Genomic DNA, 14,734 nt, shown 5'->3' with positions numbered 1-14,734 from the left:
CCTCAGCTTTTAAAGCAACAATGGGAGCAGTCATAAGAGATGTCCTTACTCTTAGGATCTCAGTTTGTGGAACTGAGATCTCCACTTGCAGCTACTGATATTGTCACATGTATTGTAGACAACAGTTTGCCCAACCTATATCATTTTCTAATACTACGGTCCATTTTATTACTACAGTTTGAAGTTAGGCCTAAGGTCCACGACTGCACACAACTTTAAAGATACAGCCAGCTCGACAACAATACCGCCATTACTTCCTTAATAAATGCCAGTCTTTTATCTTGTTCTATTCTTTTCCTGTAAATGTTTCAAGCAGAACAGTTAACAGTCTGTAGTCAGATGATTAGTGTTCAACATACCTTAATAACATCAAAGATAGGTCATACTGCACGTGTGCTGGAAACAACCAGCACTACCTCATTAGCTTTTAACATTTCATTCTATGTTGACAAGCAACTTGAATCACCAAATTTCCACAAACTGAAAACCGAAGTCATAACTTTTGGCCCCTGTAACAAAATTGTGATCTCCACCTACTTATTTCTGCCCCACTCTTGTGAATGAGTCAGGCTGAACCAAACTGTTCATAACCTCTCCATCCTATATGAACCTGAATTTCTGGCCCCAAATGCTCTGCATCCAAAACACAGCTGTTGATCAAACTCCAACACTACAGTCCTGAGAACTTTCTTCCTCCATTTCTAGACTTTTTTAAGCCCATCATTTTATTTGCCAAAGTACAGGCAGCTGTGTCTTTAATCATCCAGGCCTAGCTTGGAACCCTCTTCCTATATATCCTTACCGTTGTCTTACTCTTTAAAAGCTACTTTTTTCCACTCAGCTTTCTGACTATGTTCTTTGGCTGATAATTTTTGTCTGATTGCATTCATGAAGCACTTTAGGATTCATTAGCAGTGAGCTTCATTTGTATCCACAATGTCTAAGCCTCAGTTCAGAACACTGGCTTCAAAAGAATGGTAAAGTCAGTATCAAATATGGCCAGTTTTACACTTGAAAATTAGCCTGAGATTGGGCTGTTTGTTGTTTGTAGATGTGCATTAGAATTATATTTTTTTCAAAAATATTATGACTTTGCACATCCAGCCCTATAAACTTAAAAAACCCTAGGTTTGCACGTATTTTCCATTCTGTAGTTTGATTTTTGACTCATGCTTAGTTAAATATTATTTAGCAGCAAGGGTAAAACCATTGTTCCGTATTTTCCTTCCCCTCCCCCCAACCTAATGTTTCAGACGTGAAGAAATTACCCACTCGACTTAGATGACCACTCAACAGGAGGCTCCATCTTCGGCATTTATTGAGAGAAGCGTATTGAGTAGCCTGGAGTGCACAGAATGGAAACTGGATGTCAAAGTTGGGGAAGACTAAAAGAAGGAGCAGAAAACAGATCTGCTTTTCAAAGGCTAAAGGCAGGAGAGAAGAGAAATTTAATTCCAGGCACAAAAAGTGAAACAACAGTATTCCAAACCATGTTTTAACCTCATCATAGCTGCATTGATGCTGCAAAAAAATTAAAACCATTTCGGCCTCCAGTATAGCTGTCAAATGTCTCAAACCAGGTTAAGTCACTGCGATTACTTTTAAAAAAGCAAAATACTTTCCTCCTCCTTAAGTTGCAACATGCTTTCCATCTGAAGAAACGCGAACATCCTTTTCAGTATATGTATAGAAAAAGATTTGGCACTTTGCATTTCATAAGTGGGGAGTGCTTTACTGCATTTCAGGTCTGAGTGTCTGCAAAGTTCAGAATGTTGGTGAAGCTGAAGGCGTTAAATCATTGCTGTACTGATCCAGCACATCCCCTTCATTCTCTGACCCAGTCAGTATGTTCACTGAATCATTTTCACTATCCTCACTGTCTTTACTTGCTGATCTCCTGACCTTTGGCCAGACTGTTCTCCGTTTTTTACCCCGACTTGGGCGATTAAGACAGTTTTTTGCCTTGCGTTTACATGTAATCCCAGAAGCATTAGCCCTTTCTGACGAAGACACATGGATGCTTTTGGCTGAAACTCGAGTGAAAGTGTCCTTTACGTTCACCCTGTTATCTTCGTTGTGACACTGAACTGGCACCACTTGACCATCTCTTGTAATTGACACAGACTGTAAAAGTTTTGAGTTTGGGAAAACTTTCTTCAAAGCCTGACACAAGTGTATGTTGTTTTCTACCAGGTCATGATTCTGTCTCTCTCCTGCATTGTAAAAAAAATTAGAAAAACATAAATACATTTGCATTAATGCCAATATAGGACCGTGGGAAAAAACAGCTATAAATCTATTAAAGATGTAATTTTATTGTTCTTCCTTTCACTGCCTTATTCTGGAAGTCCCAAATCAGGTCTTGGAGTCAGAGTTGTACAGTAGAGAAACAGGCCCTTCAGCCCACCATGTCTATCCCCACCAATAAACGTCTAGCTATATTAACCCATTTACCTGCACTTGGTCCATTGTCTACTATAACCTGGCATTTTAAGTGCTCATCCAGATGCTTAAATGTTACAAGGTAAACAAGCAGAAGACTGGAAGAACACAACAAGCCAGGCAGCATCAAGAGGTGGAGAAGTCAGCGTTTCGGGTGTAAACCTTCTTCAGGACTTCAAACCCCAAAGAAGCGTTACACCTGAAACGCTCACTTCTCCACCTCCTGATGCTGCCTGGCTTGTGTTCTTCCAGCCTCCTGCTTGTCTACCTTGGATTCCAGCATCTGCAGTTTTTTTTTTGTCTCAAATGCTGCCAAGCAGCATTCTGGGAATCTGCACAAGTGACCTTTCTTTACATTCAATCGTCAGCAGGCTAATCTATCATCTCAACCCATTAGACCTAAATCCAACCTTACCTCCATCTATGGTTATATGCATCACAAGTAGAAGTTGTTGAAGAACAATCCAGAGTATTGCCTGACTTTTCAGTTTCCTTAATTTGGATATGTTGGAATTAGTAGTCCCAATGTTACCCTTGATTAGAGTAATTAAGCTACCACAAATGGGGGTGGGGGAGGGAACCAAATGGTAAGTTAATTTTATCACATCGATATTTTTTCTACTTCAGAACAAATGAGAGGTAAATGCATCAAGTATGACCATTCATAATATCCTACAGTATTCTAATAGGTAGCTCATATGAAGCTCATTAGGTGTTTGAAAAGTGCATTCTGTATCCTCATGAGCTTTCAAATTTTAGTTAACGATGCATGAAAAAAAATTCTCTTATGGTCTACTTATCTTTTGTCAATACAGCTGGAAAGGAGCAACCACAAAATTCTTAGTGCTTGAGCTATAGTATGGCTACATGGCCTTACTCCTGTTCTAGGAAGATAACACTCCACACTATCTTGGATTTAATTTTAACTTCCATTTCAGTTTTCTTATAAACTTAACTCCTTTTTGAAACCTTCAAGCTCTTATCTTTTCTACCAGAATTAGACGTTAATATCTTGTGCAAGAAGAGAGACTCCCAAACTGTTATTTATGGGGTAAGATTTCGGCTTTGCAAGGTCCATGACAATGGTGGCCATGGAGCTCAGACTGAATCTTGACAGTATGACACCCCTTTAAATATTCGTGCTTTTATGTTGGTGGGCACAACAATATAGTTATTCTTTGAGGCTCAAATGCTGCTACAGCCATAGGCTGCAGAAATATTGGTCTTGTTACTGGAGGCATTAAATGGGTGACATTGAGAAAATGTTCAGAAAGCTGTATGCTAGAATATTTAGCCCAGTACTGACCAGTTCCTCATTCATACCTGGAATCAGTGTGTACAGCTTTTTCTTCTCAGATACCATTTTCCTGAGTTGTTGTACATCAGTTAGCAAACGTTCCACCGAGCGTTCACTTTCTTCTACCTTTAAACAAGTTGTCTGTGACATGGTGGGATTTAAGTAACGAAAATGTGGAATTTATTATCCATACAAGTTGAAAGTTCTTGAACAAAAATGCATACCTAAAGCAAAAATAACATTTCAAACATCTTGCATGGTCAATCGCACGGACAAATTTATATAGTTATATTTCATAAATATTGACAATATGTCAAAAGTCTCTTTCTTGTTATGATTTGGAGATGCCAGTGTTGGACTGGGATGTACAAAGTTAAAAATCACACATCACCAGGTTATAGTCCAACAGGTTTATTTGGAAGCACTAACTTTCGGAGCGCTGCTCCTTAATCAGGCAACCACTGATGAAGAAGCAGCGCCCTGAAAGCTAGTGCTTCCAAATAAACCTGTTAGACTATAACCTGGTGTTGTGTGATTTTTAACTATTTCTTGTTGGTCTTGATTATTATGTCACTGTCTCTTTTATTCCACTTTGTTATCAACTCGCTCTGCTAATGATTGAGTATCGTTCTGTTGTTTTCACAGGAAGCAGTGAGTAGCAAGTGTGGGAAGAAAAGAGATTTAGCTGGAGTGATAGACAAGCTGGGAGCAGAAAATGATAGTGATGTGTGAAAAAATGCATTATGGTCATGTGATTAGCAAAAACTAATCAGATCTGAGACAAAATCTATACAGGCAAATAATCAAAAAGATGAAATTTTAAATGTTCTATAAAAATAATTGCTGACAACACTTAAGCAGGTGGTTTGACAAACTCAAAGGAGAACTAAGAGATTTCAACACGACAAACAGCTTTGTGAAATGGGCTGATGGGTGGAATATGCAATTGAATGTGGACAAAGGCAAGAGAAAAATATGAAAACACATTCAATGGAAAGACTACGATTATGACTCTCCAACTCGATCGAGAACCAGAGGCTCAAATACAAAAATAGTAGAAATATCCAGATGAGTGACGTAATTAAAAACAACAAGAGCATAGAGTACAATCGTAAACCGTGCAATTGTGCAAAATCCATATTTGACTGCAACTGGAGCACAGCTCGAGTTATCTGCAGTTTTGGTTGTCCATTTTGAATTAAAGCCATGCACTTAAGTTCATAGGCTTACTGGCTCAATATTCAATCAAAGCAATTGTTTTTCATTCCTCGATATCAATACAACAGAAATGGAATCATAATTTTGCAGAACGAGACACATTCGGTCCATTGTGCTTGTGCAGACACTTCAAAAGAGCTTTCACCACATAATTTGTTTTCTTTTCAAGTATATATTTAATTTCCTTTTGCAAGTGAAATGAATTTGCTTCCCTCAATCCCTCTCCCCTGCTTTCAGAAAGCACATTCTTGATATTATACCTCTCAAGAGATTCTCGCCGTCTTCCTTCTGATTCTTATTCAAGATTACCCACAATGTCGCTAATTAACCTGACCCAAGACCAATGACTGAAAAAATTACTCCCAATCTTTCAATCCCCATTTATGAACAATCACAAGATGGTGGGCTCCAGCAGCCTGTGATGAATCACATATGGAAAATCTGTTCAAGTCTCCTTTGCATCACATCAATCCAAACAGGTAAAGTCAGTACCTTATCAGATTTTGTTAAAAACAAAATGCCAGCTATTAAAATCTGCATCTTATAGCCCAGGTGCACCACATTTGGTGCTTCTAACAAACTGAGCCAATAGAATAAAAGCAAAGTATTGTCGATACTTGCGATCTGAAGTAAAAACAAATAGTTGGAGAAACTCAGCAGGTCTTGCAGCATCTGTGGACAGAGAAACAGTGAATGTTTCAAGTCCAATATAACTATTCTTTGGAGTCAAAGGGAGCTGGAAAAGTGATGGGTTACATGCTGTGGAGAAAGAGGGAGAAGCAACAAGTGGACCAGATTATAAAAGGCAATAGGTAAAGGGAGTGCTTCTGGTAGCAGAGAGTGATGGGGGAACAATGAAGAGTAGTGAATAACAGAGTGAATTATAACACGCAGGGAGATGACAGTAAACAAAATTAAGGACAGAGTTCATGCTCTGAAGTTATGAACTCAGTATAGAGTCCTGAAGGTTGTAATCTGCCTAATCAGATAATATGATGCTGTAACTCTTGTTTTCATTGGGCTTCGTTGGACCACTGCAGCAATGTGAGCATTAAAGAAAGACAGGTTATTCAAATTTCAGTGACCATAAAGTAAGGGTCACTCTTGCAGACATAGCAGAGATGTTCTATAAAGTGGTCACTGGTCTGTTTGGTCCTGCCAATATGCAGAAGTCTACATTGTGAGCAGTGAACACAATAGACTTGATTGAAAAAGTACAAATACTGCTTCACCTTATGTCTTCCTCCACCTCTCCCCCCACCCCAACCACCCCCCTATCTGAAGACTGTCCCCATATGAGGACATGTTGGGCAACCCCATGTTATTGGTGAAGACAGGAAAGGCCACTTTAGACAATTGGAAACAAAACTAAGATTTTTAATTAGAGGCACGATAGGTGACACTCGATGTGTCGGAGAAAGCAGTATGGCCAGTGTGTTGTCGCCATTAATGTGTGCCAGCTTCCTTATGAAACTCTCTTCAGGCCACTGCCGAATTTTCTTAATTTGGAGATGTCGGTGTTGGACTGGGGTGTACAAAGTTAAAAATCTCAACACCAGGTTATAGTCCAACAGGTTTAATTGGAACTACACTAGCTTTCGGAGCGTCGCTCCTTCATCAGGTGGTAGTGGAGGGCTCAATCCTAACACACAGAATTTATAGCAAAAATTTACAGTGTGATTTTCTTAAGAAAGACTAAGCTGAATTGTTCTGCTGTTGCACGCTTGCTTCTTTCTTGTGCCTGGCACATCTCATCTGACATCAGCACTAGCCACAAATTAGTGTCAAACAAGAGTTCAGCCAGAACGGTAGGAACTTCCAATGCCAGCAGTCCCTCTGGATTAGGTACAGCAACCAGAGGCTTAGCTTGATTGAAATGGGAGTTTCTGGCTGTGCCACAGGATATATAGTGGGAGTCCATTGGAGTGATTGAGTTAATTTAGCCCAACAATGTTTTCTCTCCATGGTGCTTCAGGTTTACTCATTTCAGTTTCAACTACTGAGGTGGAGAAGGTACTTTCATATTTCCTGCTTTTAGCTGCCTGCCAGTAGGTGTTCAAATCAATGTTCCTAATTTTCCCTGTGGTTTAGCTTTATAACGTCACCTTGTTTGACATTGTAGGTGGTGGTCAGTTAGACAGACCAGGAAGATCCTTCATTCCTTGACCACTTCTGCCAACCCATTTCCTGCCATGATGTTAAGTGAAAAGCAGAAGTGTTACCCTAAAACAGGAAGTCAAATTAATAGGAAAGACGTTGTGAAACTTGAAAGGGTACAGAAAAGATTTAGAAGAATTTTGCCAGGGTTGGAGGGTTTGAACTAAAATGAGAAACTGAATAGACTGGGGCCATTTTCCTAGAGCGTCAGAGGCTGAGAGTGGACCTCACAGAGACTTATAAAATCATGCGGGGCATGAAAAGGGTGAAGTCCAAAGCATAGGTTTAAGGTGAGAGGGGAAAGATGTAAAAGGGATCTAAGGGGCAACATTTTCATGCAGAGGGTGGTGCTTATAGGGAATGAGCTACCAGAGATGGTACAATACCAACATTTAAAGGGCATCTGGATGGGCACATGAATAGGAAGGGCTTAGAGGGATATGGGCCAAATGCTGACGAATGGAATTGAATCTGTTTAGGATATCTGGTTGGCATGGACAAATTGGACCAAAGGGTCTGTTTCTGTGCTGCAGATCTCAAAGACTCTAAATAAATAATACTGAATTGGTGATCTTGTATATTCTAATTTCTGTCTTCCCATGCCTGGATATCCAAAATTGCTCAGGACTAGGGAAAGCTGGAAATAATCTTGAACAACACGGCAAGTCTGTACAAGAGACTCGCAGAAAACTAACTTCTCTGCTGAGCCGGATGGCTATTTTCCCCCAAAAGTGCTGTTGAGAATTGCTCGACTACCTACTTTTATGGCTTTTGTTAGCGTGACATTACTCATTTCTCCATCCTCACCACCCAATCCAATTCTTTCTTCCTACAAACAAAGAGGTGAAGGGTAGCACTTTGAGCACTGTCCCAGCTGAGATTAGCTAGCTTACCATGGCCTGGTAATTGGAAATATCCTTATCTGTGAGACTGGTGGGGAGTCTGGGAATGTATTTCTAAATTCAGGGCCAAGATATTCAGAAAAGAGTTCGGAAACACTAAGTATATGGAACTGGACTCGTGGAATTAAGATAGAAATCAGCCTTTATCACATAGGTGGAGGAGAACAGACTCAAAGGAGTGACTAGCCCACATTCCTGTTTCTTAAAAAAAGTTAAGCCAGAGGGCCATTCTTTGCATCTTTATCACTGATTTTTGGTATATACTTATATGTTTGAATCATATAAGTCATAACTGTCTCTGAAGAACATGACAGATGTCATTCTTATCCTACTTTCTTAAACTAGATTTGGATACAGAAATGGTGCCATAACGTCATAAGATAGTAGTCCTGGAGTTTGTTTATAGTTTAACAATCCTGGATATATTTTAAATCGTACTGCATACTGTGAATGGAACAACAGAATTTCATATGAATAACTAGTTAATAGTGAAACAAGCAACGAAACATACAAAACACCAGCATTTATAGCCAGCCTTAGAACTGCAACTGGATGGAACAGTATTGCACAATAAGTCTGTGATTGATATTCCAGTTACCTTCAATTCTTCCTGCAGTGTACCATACATTCCTTTAATTCTCTGAACCTCTTTTAAGGAGCCTTCTTGATCAAAAAACACAAGTCTGTAAGAAGAAAAGTACTGGTCTCACACACTCCAATTTATCTTATCCATCTTTCAAAAATGTTTGATTTTATGACTGTCTCACTACTATACTAGGGAAAGAAGTGATATTTTATTGATAACCGACATATTAAGAATAAGTAATGAACCCAACATTGGTCCCTCCTCGCAACCAAGGGAAATGTTTTGATCAAACTAAATGCCCAACTATTAACAGATTTCAGGTCTACTCTAAATATTGGCCCGGGTTCAGCAATGATAACTTCCATTAAGTTTAACATAGACTTGATGTCTAACACAATGTTAAACATTCCACTCTGCTTGAACCATTGCTATTTCACCATGCCTTCTGCACTGTCATATTTGTTCTAAAATAATTCAAATGCAAATCACATCATATTGAATTCTGCTCAATGTCACAGAATTGCCACCATATTTTGATTTGTACCAATTACAACCCGTTTGCAGGTTCGTGTCAACCATGTATTTCTTTACACTGTCATTTACGTAACTACAAGTACAGTGAAATAATGCACAATTTCTGATAATATTCAGATTTCCACAACACCTATGGAAACTGTTGGGAAGAAACAGTTGAAGACTATGCTAAATGACTACCTAATCCATTAACCTCAGTTGCTCATTATTTTGGTGACATATATTTAAGCTGATTGTCAGAGATGGCTTTTGAGTAGCTAGAACAGTTCAGGACATCTTTTTATGAATTTTCAAATGGCGAGACATCAGTCAAAACTTCCAAGTTTTTAAAACTTAAATTCTGTCAATCTGATTAATGCTTTCTAATTTAACTCGCCTTACATTCTTCTCAATCATGGGATGTCCTGTATCATGGACCTAAATCCTTCATCTGTATTTACTGATTAAAAAAAGATAAAACATAAAACAATCGAGAGTTCAAACTTGGGTAAATAGGCCAGAAATGAAAACTTGATAAACTGTGAAAATTTCATTTTCCTCAATTAATTTTGAAAATGCTTCTTTTCAAATAAATACTTCCAATAAAATCTAATTCAAATCTGCAGCAGCTGTCTTATTTCAAGTTTACCCAAAGTTATCTGGTAAATTAAAATTTAAAAATGATCAAACTGGCTGCATCCAGATGATGGCAGTAACACAGCTTCTGGTTCACTAATACACAGCGGACCAAACAGTACAAACTCAATGAATTGCATGTACTATTGGAGATTCCAGAGGTAGCACATGATGAGAGAAGACTCATCCCACAAGTTGAGTACATTTTCTTTTTAAAAACAGAATTTCTGAAATTCTGTCTTCAGTGCATTCTGAACATGCCACTACAAGGCAAACTATAATTTTAAAAAATGCAGCTGTGTCAGTATTAATATTTGATCCAAAGTATGAGGGAAAATAGTGTTATTTATTGTGGGCACTTGCCAGATGCCAACATCACGTTCATATTTACTTCACCATCACTACTCCTTACCCTCTAACAAGTACCCTTAAGTGGTAGGGTCACATTCCACAGCATCTTTGTTAATTATCACAGTAGATAGGACAAATTGTGTTTTCTACCTGTGTTTCTTCATTGCTCGACTATAGCCACCTGCACTACTCGGTCCAGAAAATGTTTTGTAGTCTTGTTGTTCAGACATTCCTAGATTGGTAACGGATATAGGTATTCGCTCAATAAAACTAAATTTGAAAAGAACAAAATAAATATTCAGCTTTAAAATTATTTTTGAAATGGGCTATAAAATGTTTTACATTGACTACATTTCTCAAACTTGCACCAGCTGACAATACAGTTTGAAAAAAATCTGCATGATGCTTACCTTCCCTGGGGTTTATACAGCGTATACTCCAGACTATGCGTGGAGCCATTCTCTCTGCTTAACTTGCTGGTAAAGAGAAAAAACACCAACTGTTGGTTTTTCAGATGCTTCTGAAGGTTCCTGTGAAGGAGACGTTCTCGGAATGTCATGGTCTGATTTGTGTTACGTCTGAACTTATACCAACCAATTACATTCTAAGGGGGGAAGAAGTACAAGTAAATTTAGATCTAGACCCAGGTTAAAACATGGGAAAGTGTGGAACAACAATCAATTTTGAAATTTAAGTCATTTACCAAAGAAGCTGTTATTATCACGGCTGAGTCAATTAAAAAACATGCCCCCCAACAGTTAACTTCTTTCATCCTTATCACCCAGCAGTTACCTAAACATATTTAAGTCACCTGACAGTTAACTACCTGCACCTATGTCAATCGTTAATTACCACCATGTATTCTGCCTAGCCATTAACCATCTGCATGCACCGTACATAGCAATTAACCAAGCAAGTGCACATAACAGTAGTTAACTTTTTATGTGCACTTTCATAGTATAATTCAACAAATCTCAAAACTTTGGCAAACATTTACTTGTGGACCCAAGGTTCCCTGAAATAAACAGTGCAGGAAAATTTGTTTTTAAAATTTTAAGCATTATTTTTGATTGATTTCACAAAGCTTCAAAAGGTAACACGTTCCACTTTGAACATCATATTGCAAGATTCCCAAGTGAGATAGTGTCAGATGTGAAGTAAAGCTCATCTGTGAAATTCAACTAGCTGCTTTAACTGCACCCTGAGAATATCATAGACTTATTCCCAAATAATGCCACATTGTGGGCAACAAGGTCTTGTGCTCTGGCCCTCTGCCACTCAAAGCTGCTTTGAAACAAAAGGTCCTCAATGTTAATGAATAGAAGAATCTCAAACAGCATAGACAGGATTCAAACTAAATTTGAAATTCTTCCCTTTTTCATGTGTGTTTGTAATGTTTCCCCAACTGATCCAAAAACTGGTCCTCCTGGTCAACTGCAAAAGTGTATAATCAGACCTTGGCTGGAAATTGAAATGAGTGGAGAGTAAAAATGCAAGGAAATTTAGGAGAGAAAATATCCTCAAAACTGCCAATGAAGTCTTGGTTTGTCACAGAAAATACAGAGAACCTTTCTATAACATTAAAGGTTGAAGAGGGTATTGGACACTCAGGAGACATTGACCTTTCAGTCATAGGCACAATTCAAAAATCTGGAGCACTGATAGACCAGCTTTCATAAGTTCATCTAAACAATGATTTTAGCACAACACCTGGGCCCAGTATAACTACAATTTAAAAACTAAAATATTTCAAAATCACAAATGTAGCCTCAAGTTAAATTAAATCAGTCAACACAAGTCTGCATTACAGTCACCAACTGTACTAAGTCAAATCCTCTTCTCCATAACAGATTCTTATTGGTTGATGTGATCTTCCCCAATTTTCCCAAAGAAAACTGCCAAAGGTTTTCCAAGGGCAGTGCAATTAGTTTAAAGGAAGTTGCTCTTTTTAGAGAATACATGCCCCTATCATTAAAGACAAAGATTTTCCTGCAGACACAGACCATATATTACTGCATGTATTGTATGAAGGCATCAAATTGATATTATACAGCAAGATCTCATGACACATCCTGATTAATTTAAAGCTGTTATTAATAGTTCTTAACGAGCTGTTTCAGGAAACAAAACTAAAACTCAGAACTAACTGGACTAAATTTATAGAAGATTCAACATACCAGATGAAAGCTAAAGAACTTCAGTTTTCTGCATGTCACCAAGAACAAGATTGTGAAGCCACACTAATTCCTGACTGCAAATAAAACTGTTATACTCAACCAATCAGGTGAGCGTTTTAGCAACACTCTCAACAATTACTAGACAACTTTTTCAAATTATAAAACGTACAACCAGGTGTTAAATTAAAGCCTGAATAATTTGTTAAATGCCAATCAAACAGAAAATCTTCTTGATTATTTTGCATCAGCTGGTCTTGACAATACCTTTTCCTGATTTAACAGTATTTTCTGCAATGCTCTTTCGTCCACTTCACCAGCAGAGTTATAAAAACTGTAAAAAGACAGATAGAACATTCATAACATCACTTCAATTCAAAAAGCACTGTGTATCTTAGTTTCCACTCTAACTGTATGACTTTCAGCTTTAATTTTGGCACAATGCCCATACTTACAAAACTTGGTACTGCTTATGTTATAACTCAGCTACTTTCAGTAATATGGACAAAATCACAATGATGATCCATATGACACAATAAGGTGGATCACTTCTATGTTTTAAAATGCTATCAAGATGAAAAAGTACCATTACTCCTGTATGTTAAAGTAATTTAAGGGTTAGCACTTGTACCAATGAAGAACTGGTCACATTGCAAACATTTTGCGACATAATCTGTCACTCATAGTTATGTTGTCAAGGTCTAGTAGCATTGTTGTGATATTATAGCTACAAGTGTCTTTTGGAAAGTTCTTATTACTGGCACTGTAGCTCATGCTGCATGTAGACAATCTCAGTCCTGTTTATAACAAATTTGATACGGCACACCAATTCCCATTTTACCTCTGATGTCTGAATTAACAAACTCATTAAAGAATTGACAGTGCAAAAGAGAAAACTGTTGTCACTCCAACACTCTCCACCATTCATTGAGAGCATAGTGTTAGACACCAGAGGATGTTAATACCATGACTAACATAGATATACAAACTATTTCCTTTTACTCAGGTTTGCCCATCAAAGCATATTGAAGTACTAAAACAAAAGAATTTTGTTTCAAAACCACCTACTTCATTTCATTTAATGGCATTTCCACATATGAAGTCTGCACTTACTAATAACCTCAACAGAAGATCTTGTGGGAGTACTAGTTCCATTAACCTTTCATACACAAATCAAGTGAAAAGTGACTGAGCAATTTCCATTGAAAGCAAGAGTCACAAAATTCTTAGGATTGAGAGTAGCTATCAACTGAGCTCACGTACCTGAATAGCCAGTAACATGGAATATGTTTCTGTATATCTAGAGGGGAAAAATACACATTAAAGTTCAGAGGGGAATAATAATTTCCACACGTAATACTAGCTTCCAGGAGGGAAACTGTACATACTAACAGAGGGAAATAAAGTGTTCCATATGTAATATTCCTTCCTTTCCCCTTAAAGGCCATTCACAGTTACAATGTGAGGGAGCTCAATTAATATCAGCAAGAAACATTAGTTGAGTTACAGGTTGTTTGCATCCTTTGGTTGTTGGGTTTTGTAGCAAATCCTTTCTTCTGAAAAGGTCAACAGTGCTCACAAATATTAACCACACAAAATTTAAAAGTAGATATGAAATGAACAATTTTAATTTTTAGAAAGGTACTTTTATAAGTCATGGTTAAAGAACAGATTTCATAAGTTCAAGTTAAAACAACAAACTACAGGAATAGCAAGAACTGGCATGAAAGGTGGATCTGCAAAGTTTGTGATGTAATAGGCAACTTATTGGGTTATTATGAAGGTTTGCAAATTGTACATAACAATCACAACCATTACACCCATTTCAAAAAACTTGGTACTGTAGCTGTTGCTAAAAACTCCGATTTCTTTAAGCAAATTTAAAATTGTATGCATTCTCTGAAAATCAAGTAATTTAGGAATGCTACTGGTAGATAAAACAATTTACAAAGTTTGTGCGAAGATTTGTAGCTCGGGTGCTCGTTGTTGCGGTTCTGTTCGCCGAGCTGGAAGTTTTTGTTGCAAACGTTTCGTCCCCTGGCTAGGCGACATCATCAGTGCTTGGGAGCCTCCTGCGAAGCGCTTCTTTGATGTTTCCTTCGGTGTTTATAGTGGTCTGTCCCTGCTGCTTCCGGTTGTCAGTTTCAGCTGTCCGCTGTAGTGGTTGGTATATTGGGTCCAGGTCGATGTGTTTGTTGATGGAGTTTGTGGATGAATGCCATGCCTCTAGGAATTCCCTGGCTGTTCTCTGTCTGGCTTGCCCTATGATAGTAGTGTTGTCCCAGTCGAATTCATGTTGCTTGTTGTCTGCGTGTGTGGCTACTAAGGATAGCTGGTCGTGTCGTTTCGAGGCTAGTTGATGTTCATGTATGCGGATTGTTAGCTGTCTTCCTGTTTGTCCTATACGAAACGTTTGCAACAAAAACTTCAAGCTCGGCGAACAGAACCACAACAGAAA

The 14,734-nt window shown here is 38.1% G+C and overlaps 1 protein-coding gene across 2 annotated transcripts in view; it reads right to left on the bottom strand.

The window, feature by feature from the left end:
• Positions 1-1,425: 1,425 nt before the first annotated feature.
• Positions 1,426-14,734, bottom strand: part of abraxas1 (abraxas 1, BRCA1 A complex subunit) — a 20,796-nt gene continuing 7,487 nt past the window's right edge. Inside the window, exons 3-9 of one of the 2 annotated variants that reach the window (XM_043674296.1) lie at positions 13,540-13,576; positions 12,544-12,610; positions 10,513-10,706; positions 10,253-10,372; positions 8,615-8,699; positions 3,766-3,880; positions 1,426-2,213 (exon numbers count right to left, since the gene is read on the bottom strand). In XM_043674296.1, the coding sequence (XP_043530231.1) occupies positions 1,765-2,213; positions 3,766-3,880; positions 8,615-8,699; positions 10,253-10,372; positions 10,513-10,706; positions 12,544-12,610; positions 13,540-13,576 (1,067 nt within the window). In that variant the 3' untranslated portion in view covers positions 1,426-1,764. Of the gene's footprint in view, positions 2,214-3,765; positions 3,964-8,614; positions 8,700-10,252; positions 10,373-10,512; positions 10,707-12,543; positions 12,611-13,539; positions 13,577-14,734 lie in introns of those variants that run through there. The other variant, XM_043674297.1, reaches the window with a different exon arrangement.

Source organism: Chiloscyllium plagiosum, chromosome 32, assembly GCF_004010195.1.
Source record: "Chiloscyllium plagiosum isolate BGI_BamShark_2017 chromosome 32, ASM401019v2, whole genome shotgun sequence".
In the NCBI taxonomy this organism is placed as follows: Eukaryota; Metazoa; Chordata; class Chondrichthyes; order Orectolobiformes; family Hemiscylliidae; genus Chiloscyllium; species Chiloscyllium plagiosum.
This window is presented reverse-complemented; position numbering and strand designations above follow the sequence as displayed.